General features: G+C 46.3%; 2 protein-coding genes across 2 annotated transcripts in view; both read left to right on the top strand.

Annotated features, from left to right (window-relative positions):
• Positions 1-2,150: 2,150 nt before the first annotated feature.
• Positions 2,151-2,824, top strand: LOC121287001 (vegetative cell wall protein gp1-like). The gene is made up of 2 exons (XM_041204415.1): positions 2,151-2,212; positions 2,314-2,824. Exons 1-2 carry the CDS (start codon positions 2,151-2,153, stop codon positions 2,822-2,824), a joined length of 573 nt encoding a protein of 190 aa, XP_041060349.1.
• A 54-nt stretch (positions 2,825-2,878) lies between these two features.
• ahcy (adenosylhomocysteinase) overlaps positions 2,879-20,523 on the top strand; it is a 74,101-nt gene continuing 56,456 nt past the window's right edge. Inside the window, exons 1-3 of the mRNA XM_041205426.1 lie at positions 2,879-3,036; positions 15,889-16,079; positions 18,158-18,233. Of these exons, the coding sequence (XP_041061360.1) occupies positions 3,009-3,036; positions 15,889-16,079; positions 18,158-18,233 (295 nt within the window). The 5' untranslated portion in view covers positions 2,879-3,008. The remainder of the gene's footprint in view (positions 3,037-15,888; positions 16,080-18,157; positions 18,234-20,523) is intronic.

Genomic DNA, 20,523 nt, shown 5'->3' with positions numbered 1-20,523 from the left:
CTGAACTTATGTTCTCCTATGACAAACTTTGATGCCCCAGTATCGATCTCCATCTGGATGGATTGTTCATTGACTCTAATGACTACCTGGATTGGCTCAGTTCTCCCTACTTTCAGGTTGTATAATGAATAGATGTCAGACTCTGCTTCCTTTGGTTCTTCAATGAGACAAATTTCATGATTTCTACCTTTGTTTTTAAAATGCTGTTGCAATCTATCTTGACAGTACCTAATTATATGACCACTGCAATGGCAGAAAAAACATTCAATATTTCTGAACTGTCGATCACCTGTGGGCTACCTGGATGCATTTCTCTCATTGATGGCGTGGGTTTAGTACTGTTGTTCTTCAATGTTCTGTACATAGTGGGTGTTTGCCACCTTTCTGTGGGGGTCTGACATTTTCACACCTTTTGTTACTGGTTCTTCCCACCCTATAAGATGGACGGTGCCATTTTGTGTATCTTTTATTGCCTCTGAGTCTCTAACAGTCTCTCCATGGCTGTTGCCAATTCTAATGCCTTATTGAAGTCTAGATTAGTTTCAGATAGCAATCACTTTTGAATAACATTGTCTCCGATTCCACACATTAATTGGTCTCTCAACATGTCATTCATTGAAGTTCCGAACTCACAATATTCTGTTAATTCCTTTAAAGCAGCTACATAGCCAGTAATTGTCTCTCCTGGAAGCCTATTCTTCAAATTGAATTTAAAACACTGCATTGTGACTGAGGGCTTTGGCTTCAGCTGGTTTCTTAAAATGTTTACTAACTCGTCGTATTGGTGGTGTTAGGTGATGTGAGGCTGCGGATCAGCCCATACATTTGGTCCCTGCATGCGGACAAAAGAATCACCCTCTTCTTGTCCTCCCCCACGATGTTGTTAGCAGTAAAGAAGAATGCTAGGTGTTCGATGTAATGAAACCAGTCATCAGAAATAGGGTCAAATGGTTCAAAACAAAAACAGAATTACCTGGAAAAACTCAGCAAGTCTGGCAGCTTCAGTGGAGAAGAAAAGAGTTGATGTTTCGAGTCCTCATGACCTGATGCTGCTAGACCTGCTGAGTTTTTCCAGGTAATTCTGTTTTTGTTTTGGATTTCCAGCATCCGCAGTTTTTTGTTTTTATCAAATGGTTCAAGTTGCCCAAACTGCGGCATTCTCGATGACTAAGGAGACTGCACTTTCAAGCAGCTTTCAAGGTGGTGGTGACGTAACGTAGCTGGCTTACTGCGGCATTCTTGATTGCCGTCAATTGATCCAGTTTACCCTCGTCGCCAGTTTAATGTTTTAGGTTACAAAAGTAAAAATACCTGGGAAAAACTCAGCAGGTCTGACTCAGCAGCTGTGTTTTTCCAGTTATTTTTATTTTTGTTTTTGATTTCCCGCATCCGCAGTTTTTTGCTTTTATCTTAATGTTTTACGTTATCAGGTGTCAGCAAGCGCTAGCTGCTCCTTTGATATTAACACACTATTTGGTGCTTGAAACAATATAAGCAGAGAGACCAATTAACTGAACAAACACTGGTGGTTTAATGGAGATAAGCAAGGAGCACTAAGACCATGTGTGCTTCTTCAATCACCTCCAGCTCTAGACTTACAGTTACCAAAGGAGCCTGCGCTGTGTAGCAATTGGTCATACAGTCCCATGGTCAACTAATCACATTCTCTTAAAGGTACCGAGCATTCCGCTTACCACAGTTATAAACAGAATTTGAATTCAAATTTAAATCAGCTTTAATTCTCTTCTAAAGTGTCCTGTTCCCTTTAGTGAATTTATAAATAGTGACATCTGACACTTAAAAGCACCTTTAATTATCAGGTGAGGGACATTGCTGGCCAGGCCAGTGTTTATTGCCCATCCCTAATTGCCCTTGTTCAGAGGGTATTTAAGAATCAACCACATTTGCTGTGGGTCTAGAGTCACAGGTAGACCAGACCAGGTAAGGATTTCCCTCCCTAAAGGACATTAGTGACCCCCGTGGGGGGGGGGGGGGTTATAAAAACCAACATTTTAAACCAGATCTTTAATTGGATTGAAACCCGGGTCCCCAGAGCATCCCCCCTGGTCTCTGGGTCACTAGCCCAGTGACAACACCCAGTAGGACAAAGGTTCCCCGGAGAAGCGGCTGAGAAACACCGGCAGCTGCGGATGGAGCCAGTTGGTAAATTTGAGCCGAGGATCCACATTCCGCAGTCGCAGCAGTTTTTCCAGTTAATGGGAAGTCAGCACTTTTCCCGCTCGATGTATTTTGTATTTTGCTGTCAGTTTCTGATCATCTTTTTACTGTAAATTTCCCACAACCGGAATCCAGGGAAACTGAAGCCAACAAACCTGGAAATAAAACACAAACCGCTGCAGAAAACATCTGGAAATGTCCCTCATTTATCCCGCCCCGGGCGCGCTCCCGGCCCCGCGACCCCGCCCCACGCACCGGCCTCGTCCCCGCCTCTGCCCCGCCCCCGCGCCGCCCCGCCCCGCCATCTGCCCCGCCCCCTCCCCCGCCCCCGCGCCGCCCCGCCCCGCCATCCGCCCCGCCATCCGCCCCGCCCCCGCCCCCGCCCCCGCGCCGCCCCGCCATCCGCCCCGCCATCTGCCCCGCCCCCGCCCCCGCGCCGCCCCGCCCCGCCATCTGCCCCGCCCCCGCCCCCGCGCCGCCCCGCCCCGCCATCTGCCCCGCCCCCGCCCCCGCGCCGCCCCGCCCCGCCATCTGCCCCACCCTCTGCTCCCCCCGGCGCCGGGAAACTCCGCAGCTTCTGACTTCCTGTCGCTCCGGAAGCTGCTGCGACCCCGCCCCCTGGCCAATGGCCAATAGGAACCCGTAACGTCAGCGGGGATTCAGGGGACACGCCCCTCCCCCGGTTCCGGCGCTGGATATGCAAATGAGGCGCGGGTTTAAAAGGCGCGGGAGCGCGCGCCGGCTCCTTTCCACCTGGAGCCGAACCGGAGCTGCAGCTGGAAGCAGACCCGGACCCGGAGTGAGCCCCAGCCAGACCCGGAGCCATCACCATGTCGGACAAATTGCCCTACAAAGTGGGTAAGGAGTGAAAGGGAGAGGCGGCTGCGGCCGGGCCGACAGCGACTTTTAACCCGGTCGGAGTGTGGGGGTGGGGGGTGGGGGGTGGCGGTAGAGAGGGAGGGGGGGTCGGGAGGAGAGAGTGTGTGTGGGGGGGAGTGAGGGAGAGTGTGTGTGGGGGGGAGTGAGGGAGAGTGTGTGTGGGGGGGAGTGAGGGAGAGTGTGTGTGGGGGGGAGTGAGGGAGAGTGTGTGTGGGGGGGAGTGAGGGAGAGTGTGTGTGGGGGGGAGTGAGGGAGAGTGTGTGTGGGGGGGAGTGAGGGAGAGTGTGTGTGGGGGGGAGTGAGGGAGAGTGTGTGTGGGGGGGAGTGAGGGAGAGTGTGTGTGGGGGGGAGTGAGGGAGAGTGTGTGTGGGGGGGAGTGAGGGAGAGTGTGTGTGGGGGGGAGTGAGGGAGAGTGTGTGTGGGGGGGAGTGAGGGAGAGTGTGTGTGGGGGGGAGTGAGGGAGAGTGTGTGTGGGGGGGAGTGAGGGAGCGGGGGAGTGTGTGGGGGGAGTGAGGGAGCGGGGGAGTGTGTGGGGGGAGTGAGGGAGCGGGGGAGTGTGTGGGGGGAGTGAGGGAGCGGGGGAGTGTGTGGGGGGAGTGAGGGAGCGGGGGAGTGTGTGGGGGGAGTGAGGGAGCGGGGGAGTGTGTGGGGGGAGTGAGGGAGCGGGGGAGTGTGTGGGGGGAGTGAGGGAGCGGGGGAGTGAGGGAGCGGGGGAGTGAGGGAGCGGGGGAGTGAGGGAGCGGGGGAGTGAGTGAGCGTGTGGGGGCACGGGGTGGGTGGGGGAGTGAGTGAGCGTGTGTGTGGCGGTGGCGATGAGTATGTATGGGAGGGAAGGGTGTGTGTGTTTGCTATCCTTGATTTTGCTTTCTAATATTCTTTCGTGTCCTCTCTCCTAATTTCCTTTTTCATATCACCCTCCTCTTCTTGGCTTCCTGTTGTATTGAGTTCTTGGTGTCATAAGCTTTCCTTTTCTGGGTAAGATCCTTGACATCCAAGCGATCCCGCCCTTTTTCTTTGTGGAAATGTCTTTACTCTGAACCCCTTGATTCTCCCATTTAAATGCCTCCCACTGCTCTGACTTCGATTTACCTCCAAGCAGCTGATTCAAGTTCACTTTTGCTAAATCACTCCTCAGCTTAGTAAAATTGGCCTTCCTTCAATTTAGAAATTTAACTCCTGTTTTATCTTTGTCTTTTTCCATAATTATGTTAAAACTAACTGAATTACGAACACTACAACCAGTGCCCCAGGAATCTGAATCCCTCCCTCCCTACACCATCTGTCCAGCCACGAATTCATCAGCTCTAACGTCCTATTTCTATGCTCACTAGCATGTGGCACTGGTAGTAATCTGGAGGTTTCTGTCTCTGAAGTCCTTTTTAAGGTCTTACCAAGCTCCCTAAAGTCTGCTTTCAGGATCTCATCCTCCTTTCTACCTATGCCATTGGTACCAATGTGAGCCATGATGTCTGACTGTTCACCCTTCGTCTTAAGAATGTTCTGTAACTGTTCTGTGATATCCTTGACCCTGCACCAGGGAAGCAACATGCCATCCTGAAGTCTGCAGCTGCAGAAACACCTGTCTCTTTTCCTAACTATTGAATCTGCTGCCACTATTCCTCTTCCCCACTTATTCCCTCCCATCTGTGTAGCTGAGCCACCTGTGGTGCCTCAAACTTGGCTCTTGCTGAACTCCCCCAAGGCATCATCACCCTCGCCCACATGTAAAATGAAAATCGGTTTGAATGTGAGAGACTCTGATGACTCTTACACTATCTGCTTCGTCCTCCTAGACTTTCTGGTGGTCACCCGTTCCCTTTTTGCCTTCAAGGGAGGTGTGATCACCTCTCTAAACGTGCTATCCATGTAGCCCTCATCATCACGGATGCACCACAGTGACTCCAGCCACCGAATGCATTCCAAAATCTGGAGCTCCAGCTTCTGCAGCTGGTGACACATCTAGACAACATGATGTGTCCGTGAGTCCCCATATGCCACAATGTACAAATGTCAATTTGTTACTCAAATGTTACTGGGTTTTTTTGTGTTCATGTGTTGCTTCATGCCGTAGAGCAGGTTTCACAGGACGCTGCAGTTCCTTTGTTCCTGTAAGGATTGAGTTGTATGACAGCTGTAGAGGGAAGGCAGTGGATCCAGCTTAGTGTCAAATCTTGTGTTTCAATTGAGCAAGGTTTATTGATAGTTAATCTTTAGTTTTGAGGTTGGTTTTGGTGTTTCAGAATTCTGATTGTGATATCGAAGCATTAAACATTGTTGCTGCTTCACTTTTCCTCTTCCACAATGTCACCTTCTTTGTAACTTTGTAACTGAAGTTGCATCACTTCCCTCCCCACTCCCACAGTCCAAGTTCATGCACACTGGTTTTCCCCTCCCCTCTCTTCCACCAACTCAGCACCAGTCACCAATTCTCAAGGGTGTGCTACTGGCATGTCAAACCCCACCCTGAAGGAATGACTGCTGTTGGGGTACAGATCCACTGAGCAGCACCTCTGGGAACACCAAAGAACTGCTGACTGGGTCCATAGGCTGGGCAAACCAAATTATCAGTACTGTGGTGGATGAATTCCTGGAATGTGAAAATAGAAAATAGGTGCAGGAGTAGGCCATTCGACCCTTCAAGCCTGCTCCACCATTCATTATGATCATGGCTGATTATCCAACTCAATAGTTTGCTCCCACTTTCTCCCCATACCCTTTGATCCCTTTCACCCCAAGAGCTATATCTAACTCCTTGAAAAAACACAATGTTTTGGCCTCTCTACTTTCTGTGGTAGCGAATTCCACAGGCTCACCATTCTCAGGGTGAAGAAATTTCCCCTCATCTCAGTCCTAAATGGTCTCCCCCCTATCCTCAGACAGTGACCCCTGGTTCTCGACTCCCCCACCATTGGGAACATCCTTCCTGCATCTACCCTGTCTAGTCCTGTTAGAATTTTATAGGTTTCCATAAGATTCCCCTCTCATTCTTCTGAACTCCAGTGAATATAATCCTAATTGACTCAATCTCTACTCATATATCAGTCCCGCCATCCCAGGAATCAGTCTGGTAAACCTTTGCTGCACTCCCTCTATAGCAAGAACATCCTTCCTCAGACAAGGAGACCAAAACTGAACACAATATTCCAGGTGTGGTCTCACCAAGGCCCTGTACAATTGCAGCAAGACATCCCTGATCCTGTACTTGAATCCTCTGGTTATGAAGGCCAACATACCATTTGCCTTCTTTACTGCCTGCTGTACCTACATGCTTACCTTCAGTGACTGGTGTACAAGGCCACCCAGGTCTCGTTGCATGTTCCCCTCTCTCAATTTATAGCCATTCAGATAATCTGCCTTCCTGTTTTTGCTACCAAAGTGGATAACCTCACATTTATCCACATTATACTGCATCTGCCATGCATTTGCCCACTCACTCACCTTGTCCAAATCACACTGAATTATCTCTGCATCCTCCTCACAGCTCACCCTCCCACCCAGCTTTGTGTCATCTGCAAATTTAGAGGTATTACATTTAGTTCCTTCATCTAAATCATTAATATATATTGTGAATAGCTGGGGCCCTGGTATCGATCCCTGCGGTACCCCACTAGTCACTGCCTGCCATTCGGAAAAAGACCCGTTTATTCCTACTCTTTGTTTCCTTTGCCAACCAGTTTTCTATCCATCTCAGTACACTACCCCCAATCCCATGCGCTTTAATTTTACACGCCAATCTCTTATGTGGGACTTTGTCGAAAACCTTCTGAAAGTCCAAATAAACCACATCCACAGGCTCCCCCTCATCAACTCTACTAGTTACTCCTCGAAAAATTCCAGTAGATTTGTCAAGCATGATTTCCCTTTCGTAAACCCATGCTGACTCTGTCCGATTCTGCCACTGTTTTCCAAATGCTCAGCCATTAAATCTTTTATAATGAACTCTAGAATTTTCCCCACCACCGACGTCAGGCTGACTGGTCTATAATTCCCTGTTTTCTCTCTACCTCCCTTTTTAAATAGTGGGGTTACATTAGCTACCCTCCAATCTGTAGGAAATGTTCCAGAGTCTATAGAATCTTTGAAGATGACCACCAATGCATCCAGGGCCACTTAAGTACTCTGGGATGTAGATTATCAGGCCTTGGGGATTTATCGACCTTCAATCCCATCAATTTCCCCAACAACCCTACTAAGAGTGATTTCTTTCAGTTCCCCTCTCTTGCTAAACCCTCTGTTCCCCAACATTTCTGGTATGTTATTTGTGTCCTCCTTTGTGAAGACAGAACCAAAGTATGTATTTAGTTGATCAGCCGTTTCTTTGTTCCCTATTATAAATTCCCCTGTTTTTGACTGTAAGGGACCTACATTTGTCTTCACCAATCTTTTTCCATTCACATACCTATAGAAACTTTTATAGTCAGTTTTTATGTTCCCTGCAAGCTTACTCTCATACTCTATTTTCCCCTTCTTAATCAATCCCTTAGTCCTCATTTGCTGAATTCTAAACTGCTCCCAATCCTCAGGTCTGTTGTTTTTTCTGGCTAATTTGTATCCATCTTCCTTGGATTTAATACTATCTCTAATTTCCCTTGTAAGCCATAGTTTGGCCATCTTCCCTATTTTTACTTTTGTGCCAGGAATAAACAATTGTTGCAGTTCACCCAGGCACTCTTTGAATGTTTGCCATTGCCTATCCACTGTCATCCCTTTAAGTAACATTTTCCAATCCATCATATCCAACTTATGCCTAATACCATCGTAGTTTCCTTTATTAAGATTCAGGACCTTAATCTCAGAATCAACTATGTCACTCTCCATCTTGATGAAGAATTCTATCATATTATGGTCGCTCATCCCCAAGGGGCCTCGCACAACTAGATTGCCAATTATTCCTTTCTCATTACACAATACCCAGTCTAGGATGGCCTCTTCTCCAGTTGGTTCCTCAGCATATTGGTCCATCCTGTATACACTCCAGGAATTCCTCCTGTACGATATTGTTACTAATTTGATTTGCCCAATCTACATGCAGATTAAAGTCACCCATAATTACAGATGTTCCTTTATTGCATGAGCCTCTAGTTTCCTGTTTAAAGCCATTCCCAGCATCACCATTACGGTTTGGGGTATATAATATATACAAACCCCACTAATGTTTTTTGCCCCTTAGTATTTCTCAGCTCTACCCATAGAGATTCCACATCGTAGGAGCTAATATCTTTCCTCACTATTGCGTTAATTTCCCCTTCAGCCAGCAATGCAACTCCACCGCCTTTTCCTTTTTGTCTGTCCTCCCTATAGACTGAATGCCCCTGGATATTCAGTTCCCATCCCTGGTCACCCTGCAGCTATGTCTCCTTAATCCTCACTATATCATACCTGTTTACATCTGTTTGTGTGGTTAATTCATCCACTTTGTTGCGAATGCTCCTCGCGTTAAGGCACAAAACTTTAAGGCATGTCTTTTTAACATGTACAAGATGGTTTTTTAATCCAATTTGTCGAGATGACTAGGGAACAGACTATCTTAGATTTGGTAACAAAAACAGAATTACCTGGAAAAACTCAGCAGGTCTGGCAGCATCGGCGGAGAAGAAAAGAGTTGACGTTTCGAGTCCTCATGACCCTTCGACAGAACTTGAGTTCGAGTCCAGGAAAGAGCTGAAATATAAGCTGGTTTAAGGTGTGTGTGTGGGGGGCGGAGAGATAGAGAGACAGAGAGGTGGAGGGGGTTGGTGTGGTTGTAGCGACAAACAAGCAGTGATAGAAGCAGATCATCAAAAGATGTCAACAACATAGTACAATAGAACACATAGGTGTTAAAGTTAAAGTTGGTGATATTATCTAAACGAATGTGCTAATTAAGAATGGATGGTAGGGCACTCAAGGTATAGCTCTAGTGGGTTTTTTTTATATAATGGAAATAGGTGGGAAAAAAAATCTTTATAATTTATTGGGAAAAAAAGAAGGGGGAAACAGAAAGGGGGGGGGGGATGGGGGAGGGGACTCACGACCTAAAGTTGTTGAATTCAATATTCAGTCCGGAAGGCTGTAAAGTCCCTAGTCGGAAGATGAGGTGTTGTTCCTCCAGTTTGCGTTGGCTTCACTGAACAATGCAGCAAGCCAAGGACAGACATGTGGCAAGAGAGCAGGGTGGAGTGTTAAAATGGCAAGCAACAGGGAGGTTTGGGTCATTCTTGCGGACAGACCGCAGGTGTTCTGCAAAGCGGTCGCCCATTTACGTTTGGTCTCTCCAATGTAGAGGAGACCACATTGGGAGCAACGAATGCAGTAGACTAAGTTGGGGGAAATGCAAGTGAAATGCGCTTCACTTGAAAGGAGTGTTTGGGTCCTTGGACGGTGAGGAGAGAGGAAGTGAAGGGGCAGGTGTTGCATCTTTTGCGTGGCAAGGGTTGTGCCATAGGAGGGGGTTGAGGAGTAGGGGTGATGGAGGAGTGGACCAGGGTGTCCCGAGGAGCGATCCCTACGGAATGCCGATAAGGGGGGTGAAGGGAAGATGTGTTTGGTAGTGGCATCATGCTGGAGTTGGCGGAAATGGCGGAGGATGATCTTTTGAATGCGGAGGCTGGTGGGTGATAAGTGAGGACAAGGGGGACCCTATCATGTTTCTGGGAGGGAGGAGAAGGAGTGAGGGCGGATGCGCGGGAGATGGGCCGGACACGGTTGAGGGCCCTGTCAACGACCCTCAACCGTGTCGGCCCATCTCCCGCGCATCCGCCCTCACTCCTTCTCCTCCCTCCCAGAAACATGATAGGGTCCCCTTGTCCTCACTTATCACCCCACCAGCCTCCGCATTCAAAGGATCATCCTCCGCCATTTCCGCCAACTCCAGCATGATGCCACTACCAAACACATCTTCCCTTCACCCCCCTTATCGGCATTCCGTAGGGATCGCTCCCTCCGGGACACCCTGTCCACTCCTCCATCACCCCCTACTCCTCAACCCCTCCTATGCACAACCCCTTGCCACGCAAAAGATGCAACACCTGCCCCTTCACTTCCTCTCTCCTCACCGTCCAAGGACCCAAACACTCCTTTCAAGTGAAGCAGCATTTCACTTGCATTTCCCCCAACTTAGTCTACTGCATTCGTTGCTCCCAATGTGGTCTCCTCTACATTGGAGAGACCAAACGTAAACTGGGCGACCGCTTTGCAGAACACCTGCGGTCTGTCCGCAAGAATGACCCAAACCTCCCTGTTGCTTGCCATTTTAACACTCCACCCTGCTCTCTTGCCCACATGTCTGTCCTTGGCTTGTGCATTGTTCAGTGAAGCCCAACGCAAACTGGAGGAACAACACTCATCTTCCGACTAGGGACTTTACAGCCTTCCGGACTGAATATTGAATTCAACACTTTAGGTCGTGAGTCCCCTCCCCCATCCCCACCCCCTTTCTGTTTCCCCTTCTTTTTTTCCAATAAATTATAAAGATTTTCCTTTTCCCCTTATTTCCATTATATAAAAAAAACCCACTAGAGCTATACCTTGAGTGCCCTACCATCCATTCTTAATTAGCACATTCGTTTAGATAATATCACCAACTTTAACTTTAACACCTATGTGTTTCTATTGTACTATTGTTGTTGACATCTTTTGATGATCTGCTTCTATCACTGCTTGTTTGTCCGCTACAACCACACCAACCCCCTCCACCTCTCTGTCTCTCTATCTCTCCGCCCCCACACACACACCTTAAACCCCCACCACACTTCCAGGCAGTGCATTCAAGAGCTTTGTGTGAAAAAGCTTTTTCTCACATCACATTTGCTTCTTTTGTAAATCACTTTAAATCTGTGCCCTCTCATTCTTCATCCTTTTACGAATGGGAACAGCTCCCTATCTACTCTGTCCAGCCCCCTCATGATTTTGAACATTTCTATCATATCTTCTTTTACCCGCCTTCTCTCCAAGGAGAACAGTCCCAACCTCTCCAATCTATCCTCATAGCTGAAGTTTCTCATCCCTGGAAAGGAAGGAACGAACATATGCATTGCAATAGTTATACATTCCTTTCTGGTGCAAAAGCACAACAGGAAAAGCGGCCCAGCCATGGCTAACAAAAGAAATTAAGGATAGTATTAGATCCAAAGGGGAGTCATATACAGTTGCTAGAAAAAGTAGCAAGCCTGAGAATTGGGAGCAGTTTTGAATTCAGCAAAGGAGGATCAAGAGATTGATTGAGGAGATAAATAGAGTGAGAGAAAACTTGCAAGAAACATAAAAGCAGATGGTAAAAACTTCTAAAAGTATATAAAAAGAAAAAGATTAGTGAAGGCAAATGTAGGTCCCTTACAGTCTGAAACAGAATTTATGATAGAGAACAAAGAAATGGCAACTACTTTAAACAACTACTTTAATTCTGTCTTCACAGAGGAAGACACAAATAACTTCCCAGAAATACTTGGGAACCAAGGGTCCAGTGAGAAGGAGGAATTAAAGGAAAGTAGTATTACTAAAAGTAACAGGAGCTTCAAAAGGACATAGGCAAGTTGGTGGAGTGGGCAGAAAGGTGGCAGATGAAGCTCAATGTGGAGAAGTGTGAGGTGATGCATTTTGGTAGGAAGAAATGGACAGACAATATAAAATAAGGGGTGAAATTTTGAAGGGGATGCAGGAGCAGAAAGATTTGGGTGTATATGTGAATAGATCATTGAAGGTGGCAGAACAGGTGGAGAGAGCAGTTAAAGCATATAGTATCCTGGGCTTTTTTAATAGGGGCGTTGAGTACAAGAGCAGGGAGGTTATACTGAATTTATATAAGACACTTGTTAGACCTCAGCTGGAGTATTGTGTACAGTTCAGGGCAACATAGGAAGGATGTGAGCACATTGGAGAGAGTGCAGAAGAGGTTTACAAGAATGGTTCCAGGGATGAGAAACTTCAGCTATGAGGATAGATTGGAGAGGTTGGGGCTGTTCTTCTTGGAGAGAAGGCTGAGAGGAGATTTGATAGAGATGCTCAAAATCATGAGGGGGCTGGACAGAGTAGATAGGGAGAAGCTGTTCCCACTTGTAAATGGATCAAGAACGAGAGGGCACAGATTTAAAGTAATTCACATAAGAAGCAAATGTGATGTGAGAAAAACTTTTTCTCACAGCAAGTGGATCGAGTCTGGAATGCACTGACTGGAAGTGTGGTGGAGGCAGGTTCAATCGAGATATTCAAGAGGACATTAGATGATTATTTGAATATAAACACTGGAGGGGTACAGGGAAAAGGCAGGGCAATGGCACTTGTTCATAATGCTCATTTGGAGAGCTGGTGCAGACATGAGCCAAATGGCATCCTTCTGTGCCATTAATATTCTGTGCAGGTGCAGCAAGCAGTTAAGACGGCAAATGGTATGTTGGCCTGCGTTGTGAGAAGACTTGAGTACAGGAGCAAGGATGTCTTACTGCAGCTGTACAGGGCATTGGTGAGACCACATCTGGAGTATTGTGTGCAATTTTGGTCTCCTTACCTAAGAAAGGATATACTTGCCATAGAGGGAGTGCAGCGAAAGTTCAGCAGACTGATTCCTGGAATGGCAAGATTGTCATATGAGGAGTGATTAGGTCGATAGGCCTGTATTCATTGGAGTTTAGAAGAATGAGCAGGGATCTCATTGAAACATAAAGTTCTGGCAGAGATGGACAAACCAGATGCAGGGATAATGTATGCTCTGTCCTGGTGGGGTGGCCGGTGGTGGGAGGGGGGTGGGGGGGTCTAGATTAAGGGGTCATGGTCTCAGGATATAGGGTGGGCCACTTAGGACTGAGATGAGGAGCAACATCTTCACTCAGAAGGTGGTGAGCCTCTGAAATTCTTTACCACAGAAGGATGTGGGAGCTGAGTCAGAGTATATTTAACAAAGAAATAGATTTCTGGACTATAAAGGTGTCAAGGGGTATGAGGAGAGAGCAGGAGTATGTTGTGATAGAGGATCAGCCATGATATTGAATGGTGGAGCAGGCTCAAAGGGATGAAAGACCTACTCTTATTTTCTATGTTTCTATGCAATGGTTTGAGAGTAGCGCACCATCATCTTTTTAGCTTTTAGGAGGGGAAATTCATAGTACCACCCAGACCCAAGGAAAATATACTGAATGTTCTGATAATTTGCCCAAATGTTTATTCTTTGTGTTAGCCTAGACCAAGAACAACATCATCTTGTCTGGCAAAGGATAGCATTGCTGATTAACTAGATTCTGACCTCACCCAATATGTGCAAACAGGAACTTTTCAGCAGGGTTTGTTAGCTTGTGACCAAGAGTGGCACCATTGCTAATTTGTCTCCCATCTTTCATCAGGATACTGGAATGCCTGGTATCCCTATCTTGCCCTGCCTGAGACCAGATCACCCAACACAGATGCAAGAGATTCTGGTACCTCCTTTGTCTCAATGGCTGAGTTTCATGTTAAAGAAGTTTGCTAACTGAGCCATTGGATGTTTCCTGCTCTGTCTCTGCTGGCACCTTCTGCACTATCACTGATGCCTGGAACCTAGTTTGAGACAGTAGCTGAGACCCATCACTTTGTAGCCAAGTGTGTTGCTGATTCTGAGCCTTTAGCTGCCTGTTTCTTGATTTATGTCGACCTTGATGGCTTGATAAGTCCTGTGTCGGTGTTTAATGCCATTGTGTTTTATTCCTTCATGAGATGAGTGTAACTGGCTGGGCCAGCATTTGGTGCCATCCCTAATTGCCGTTGAGAAGGTAATAGCAAGCCACCTTCTTGAACCGCTGCAGTCCATGTGGTGCAGGCACACCTACAGTGCAGTTAGGGAGTTCCAGGATTTTGATCCCTGTACAGTGAAGGAAAGGCAATATAGTTCCAAGTCAGAATGGTGTGTGGCTTGGAGGGGAACTTGCAGATGATGATGTTCCTAAGCATCTGCTGCCCTTGTTCTTCTGTAGGCAGTAGAGGTCATGGGTTTGGAAGGTGCTTCTTGAAAGCTCTGATTACACCTTCCATCAATTTTCTGATGATCGCCAGGAGGCTGATAGCACAATAATTGGCTGGATTGGATTTGGACTGATTTTTGTGGCAGGGCATCCTTGGGAAATTTTCCACATTGTTGGCTATATGCTAGTGTAGCATACAGCTCCATTGTAACATCTTGTTTTAGAGCACGGCTAGTTCTGGAGCACAAGTCTTCAGTACTATTGTAATGTTGTTGTCAGGGCCCATAGCTTTGCAATATATAGTGACTTCAGGCATTTCTTTATTACGTGGAGTGAATCGACTTAGCTGAAGACTGATCCTGGGGCCCTCAGGAGGAGGCTGAGATGGATCATCCACCTGGTACTTCTGGCTGAAGATGGTTGCAAATGCTTCAGCCTCATCTTTGAAGTGCTGAGATCCCCCAGCATTGAGGATAAGGATATTTGTGGAGCTGCCTCCAGTGAGTTGTTTAATACTCCTCCACCCTTCACAACTGCATGTGGCAGGACTGAAGAGCTTAGATCTGATTAGTTGGTTGTGAGATCACTTAACCCTGTTTATTGCATGCTGCTTCTGTTGTTTGGAATGCAAGTAGTTGTGGCATCACCAGGTTAACACTTCATTTTTAAGTATGCCTGTTGCTGCTCCTGGCATGTCCTCCTGCACTCTTCATTGAACCAGGGCTGGTAAGAGTGGGGGATATGCTGTGTCGTGAGGTTACAGATTATGGTTGTGTACAATTCTGCTGGTGGCCCACAGTGCCTCGTGAATGCCCAGTCTTGAGGCTGTTAGATCTGTTCTGTGTCTATTCCATTTAGCTTGGCTGTAGTGCCACACATGAAGAAGGGTATGCTCAGCATGAAGACAAAACATCATCCTCACGAGGGCTCACTTGCCAATACTGTCATGGATGCATCTGCGACAGATTGGTGGGGGTAAGATCAAGTAGGTTTTCCATCTTGTAGGTTCTCACTGCCTGATTCAGGCCCAGTCTGGCAGGTATGTCCTTTAGAATTCTGCCAACTCATTCAGTAGTGGTACTACCCAGCTCTCTTGGTGATGGCCCCCACCAAGAGTATTCTGTGCTCTTGCCTCCTTCAGCGCTTCTGCCAAGTGTTCATCATAGATAATTACTGATTCATCAGCTGAAGGAGGGTGGTATCGGTGATAATTAGTAGGAAGTTTCTTTGCCTGTATTTCCCCGACGCCTTGAATTTCATTGTGTCCAAAATCAAAGTTAAGGACTCCAAGGGCAGCTCCCACCTGACTGTATACCACTATGCCGCTGCCACCTCTGCAGGGTCTGTCCTGCCAGTGGGACCAGACATACCCAGGGATGGTGATGCTGGTGCCTGGGAAATTGGCTGAGAGATATGATTCAGTGAGGTCCCATACTTTTGCATAAACCAACTAATGCAAATAAGGGGGATTTTGTAGAATCAACAGGACTGGTGTGCTGTTCTCATTTCTGTTGCCAAAGTCGATGCCAAGTGGCCTATCTGATTTTATTCCTTTTTGACTTTTCTATAACGGATTGGTACAATCGAGTGGCTTGCTCGGCCATTTCGGATGAAATTTGAGGTCTGGAGCCGCATGTCGGCCAGACCAGGTAAGGACGGCAGATTTCCTTCCCTGAAGGACACTAGTGAACCAGATGGGTTTTTACAATGATTGATAGTTTCATGGCATCATTACTGAAACTAGCTTTCAATTCTGAACTTCTTTTAATTATTGAATTTGAATTGCACCAGTTGCCGTGGTGGAATTTGAACCTGTGTACATAGGGCATTAGGCTGGACCTCTGGATTACTAGCCCAATGACTTTCTCGTTGTCACTGTCTCCCTGTATGTGCTGGTTTTGATTAATTTTGTTTCTCTGCATTATAGCTGACATCACTTTGGCTGAATGGGGTCGCAAGGCAATTGAGATTGCGGAGAATGAGATGCCTGGTTTGTTGATGATGAGGAAGGAGCATGGAGATTCCAAACCACTGAAAGGGGCCCGGATCGCAGGCTGCCTCCATATGACTCTTCAAACCGCTGTTCTGATTGAAACCCTGACAGCACTTGGGGCAGAGGTAATGCCAGCATATGGCCTTCAAATCTTGAGCAGCAAATGATTTCTCCCAGCCAAATTCTCCAATGGCTTAGAGTGTGAGGCATCACGTGGTGAGCAACTGCACCTTGCAGTCCAGAAAGGGTACAGTAAGGTGCTGCACAGGTTGCCTTAGTAGTCAATTTAGAGAACCTTTGAAATGTATTTTATGAATGGTTTAAATGATATTTTCAACAAAAATGAAGAAATCTGAATGTATTTGTAGAATCAAAATCCAAGAATCTCCTCTGACACAAAGTTTGGGGTTGGGGAGAAACTTGTTTGAAGGGTGGTAGGGAGGCTGCTGCTGGGGGAGTTGGAATAAGGTGTGAAGGAAACCATGTGCAGGAACGGGGACACCCTTGTAGAAGGCACAGGGGAAGAGTCTATGCTGGGGGATGCAGGACAGTATGTGAAGTGGGAGGTGGCCTGGTTGTAGGGCTGGAGGATGTAAGAGATGTAAGGTAATGCCATGAAAATGTTTAAACACAGATGAGAATTTTAAGTCTTTAGATATTGGATGCTTGGTAGCCAATGTAAACCATCCTGAAAACATTGTATGATGATCTCATCTAAGCTACCTTTGCCCTTCTGATTTTTCCAGTCTATATGTAGTTTAAAACCCCCCATGATTATTGCTGTACCTTTCTGACAAGCTCCCATTATCTTCTTTCATACTCTGTCCTACCGTGTAGTTAGTTAGAGGGCCTGTACATCACTCCCACAAGTGACTTCTTGCCTTTATCATTCCTCAGCTCAGCCCAAACTGATTCTGCATCCTGGTTTCCTGAACTTATGTCATCCCTCTCTAATGTGCTAATACCATCTGTAATTAACAGAGCCACCTCTCCACCTTTTCCTAACTTTCTCTTCCACATACCCTTAATATTGTGCAATCTATGTCATTCCTGTAGCCATGTCTCTGTAATGGCTATCAGATCGTACTTATTTATTTCTATTTGCACTATCAGCTCATCGGTTTTGTTTCGAATGCTGTGTGCTTAGATCCAGAGCCTTTAGTTTTGTCTTTTTATTATTTTTGTAGCATCTAGCCTTGCCTGCTGATTTTTTTCTCAGATTTTTACTCTCACTCTGTTCCTGTCACAGTCTGTTTATCATTTCCCATATTAATACCTGCCTCTCTTGCCTCGTTTCTATTCTTTGGTTTACCACATCTTCCCAAATTTGATCCCTTGCCCCCACTATTCAGTTTAAAACCCTTTACTTTCTAGTTATGTGGCTCATGAGGACACCAGCTCCAGCACAGGACACACGGATAAGGGGCTGATCATTTAAGACCGAGGTGAAAATAAATAATTTCACTTAAAGGATTGTGAACCTTTGGAATTCTCAGCCCTAGTGTGTTGTGAATGCTCTATTGTTGAATTAAGATGCCTGGGAAGTGGGCGAGAAAGTGTAGTTGAAGCCTGAGATCGGCCGTGATCATATTGAATTGCGGAACAGGTTTGACGGGCTGTACGGCCTACTGCTGCTCCTATTTCTTGTGTTCTTGTATCCCCAGAACTATTCTGGCAAACTTCCCTCATCGCCTCCAGTGCTTTCACAACATGAATGGTGCCCAGAATTGGACACAGTATGCCATTTGAGGCCTAACCACTGTTTTATAAAGATTCATAACTTCCTTGCTTTTGTCAGGATCCCATATGCCTTATTAACCATGTTCTCAACCTGCCCTGCCACCTTTCAATGATTCCTACACATATACCAATGATCCCTCTGCTCCTGCACCCTCTTTAGGCATGTCCTTGAATGTTTGAGCACAAGTTGCTAACGAACAATTTGTCATTGGAATGTGTAAGCAGTGTGCAACTTCCATTCATGATTTTAAATAGACCTTTAAATGCTCATAGTGAGGAATGTTTGTCTTGGGAAAAGGAGGAATTCTCACTTTGAGATTTTTAATAAAACACACATCTGATCCTGCTTCAGGGAATGGATGATCAAATGTAGTTGGTTTTTTCACCTTTTGTCATGTGCTATTGCCTGGTGCAGGTTGAAGTCCATATTGTCATTGTAACCAAGCCTTTGATGTCATTTCAGGTCCAATGGTCCAGCTGCAATATTTTTTCTACTCAGGATCATGCAGCTGCAGCAATTGCCAAATCTGGAGTTCCTGGTCAGTATGAGACATTTACACATCCCATCCTGTACACAAACTAACACAATTAGAACACTATTGGAGGACATAGAACACTGTCACTAGGACTTCACTGAAGCATACTTGGTGTGTGACATCCTTGCTTTAAACTTGAAAGTTTACCCAACAAGGTATAACATTTTGCCATCTAAACATACAGCCATGGGGAACCACAGATTGCCAAATAAAACGAGCCTTCAGGGCAACTGCTTTCCAACCAGGAACCTTTGCTAATTGTAAGCTTTTCTATTCCATTAATGTTTAGCTCATGTAGTCATAATCTGAGTGGAAGCACAGGAGGAGGCCATTCAGTACATTGGGCCTGTGCCAGCTCTTTCAAAGAACTATTCAATTAGCCTCACTCCCTAGCTCTACATCTGTAACTCTGCATGTTTTTTTCATTTTTCAGTGTTTATATCCAATTTTTTAAGTTGCTGTCTAAACCAGCTTTCTCCATCTTTTCAGGCAGCGCATTCCAGACCACAAGAGCTCTTTCCAGCTTCGCCTGTTCCACCTCCTTAAACAGTATAAATTTAATCTAATTTCTGCCTCTTTAGCTCTGAGGAAGGGTCATACAGACTCAATGTTAATTCTGTTTCTCTCCACAGATGCTGTCAGACCTGAACTTTTCGAGCATTTTCTATTTTTATCACAAGAGCTCATCTTTTTCTAAAGAAAAGCTTCCTCATCTCTGGTTCATTTACCAATTATCTTCAATCTCTCCCGTCTGATTACTAATTGACCTGCCACCGGAAACAATTTCTCATTTAGTACATATGAACATATGAATTAGGAGCAGGAGTAAGCCACTCAGCCCCTTGAGTCTGTTCTGCCATTTAATAAGATCATGGCTGAAACCATATCAAAACCATTCGTAATTTTGAAACCCTTTAATAAATCTCCCCTTAACCGAAATAAAAAACAAAATACTACAGATGCTTGGAATCTGAAATAAAAATGGAAAATACTGGAAATACTCAGCAGATGTGGCAGTGCCTATGGAGACAAACAGGGTTAACATTTCATAAGAGTTGATGTTGACCTGAAACATTAACTCTGTTACTCTCTTCACAAATGTTGCCAATCCTGCAGTGTATTTCCAGAATTTTCCATTTTTGTTGATCTTCTCTGTTCTAAGGAAAATAACCTCAGCTTTTTTAGTCTTTCCAAATAACTGAAGTCCCTCCCCTTGGTGCCATTTATCTAAATCATCCCCACAAAGGCCCGAAATGTGATGCCCAAAATTGAACCCACAGCTGCAGTGTCTTTTTAAAGGTTCAATATAGCATTTTGCTTTTGTTCCCCATGGGCTGGGTCTTATGCCTGCCCCCCACCCAATGCCCAGTCCACCACCTTCCCGTCCACCCTCAACCTATTCCCAACTATATGGGGGTGGCGGGGAAGGGGCCCACTAGACCACCCACCTTTAGGCCTATTGCGGACCTTAATTGCCCAACTAAATGGCAATTAAGGGCCTCAATCCACCTCCATTGCTGTAGAACACTGGGCAGTGGCTGGCAAACCAGAGTGTAAAGGCTGTTTTAGGAATAGCTTCTTTGAAAAATATGGGAAGGAAGGGGAAGTCTCGTCAAGTAGGAGGTGCCTGTTGCGGGCATCCCCAGCTCCGGGGGGTGGGGGAGGTGGGGGGAGGTGTGGGGGGGGCAGGTGTGGGGGGGGGGGAGGTGTTGGGGGGGAGGTGTTGGGGGGGGAGGTGTTGGGGGGGGAGGTGTTGGGGGGGGAGGTGTGGGGGGGGAGGTGGGGGTGGGGGGGGGGGGGAGGTGGGGGGAGGGGGAGGAGAGACCTTGAGCTACTCTGTACTTTGCCTCTTAACTGATTTTGTATCCATACTGCAGCTGCCCTTTGTTTTTCAGCTTTGATAAACAACCTGTTGAGTAATTACTTGATAGATATTCAGGCTTCTGGTCTTTGCGCACACAGTAATCATCAGGTTAATGCTGGGGCCATTTTTAGTGAGTATTATGTCGTCTTGGTCCCATTTAAATAATCACATTTTCGAACTAAAATTTTTTTTTTTTTGATAAGGTGGATTCAAAATTGGCTTAGTTGTAGGAGACAGAGGGTGATGACAGAAGGATGCTTTAGTGACTCAAAGCCAGTGTCCAGTGACATACCACAGGGATCTGTGCTGGGTCCCCTATTATTTGTCACTTATATAAACGACATAGATGACTATGTGGGGGGTAGGATTAGTAAGTTTGCGGTTGACACAAAGATTGGCCGGGTGGTTAACAGTGAGGTTGAGTATCTT

This window comes from Carcharodon carcharias, chromosome 14 (genome assembly GCF_017639515.1).
Source record: "Carcharodon carcharias isolate sCarCar2 chromosome 14, sCarCar2.pri, whole genome shotgun sequence".
NCBI lineage: Eukaryota > Metazoa > Chordata > Chondrichthyes > Lamniformes > Lamnidae > Carcharodon > Carcharodon carcharias.
This window is presented reverse-complemented; position numbering and strand designations above follow the sequence as displayed.

Bases quoted from the DNA above. Each gene is read 5' to 3' on its own strand.
- LOC121287001 (XM_041204415.1), top strand. From the start codon at position 2,151: ATGGAGCCAGTTGGTAAATTTGAGCCGAGGATCCACATTCCGCAGTCG. The intron at 2,213-2,313 runs GTTAATGGGAAG...ACCGGAATCCAG, and splicing joins CAGTCGCAGCAGTTTTTCCA to GGAAACTGAAGCCAACAAAC.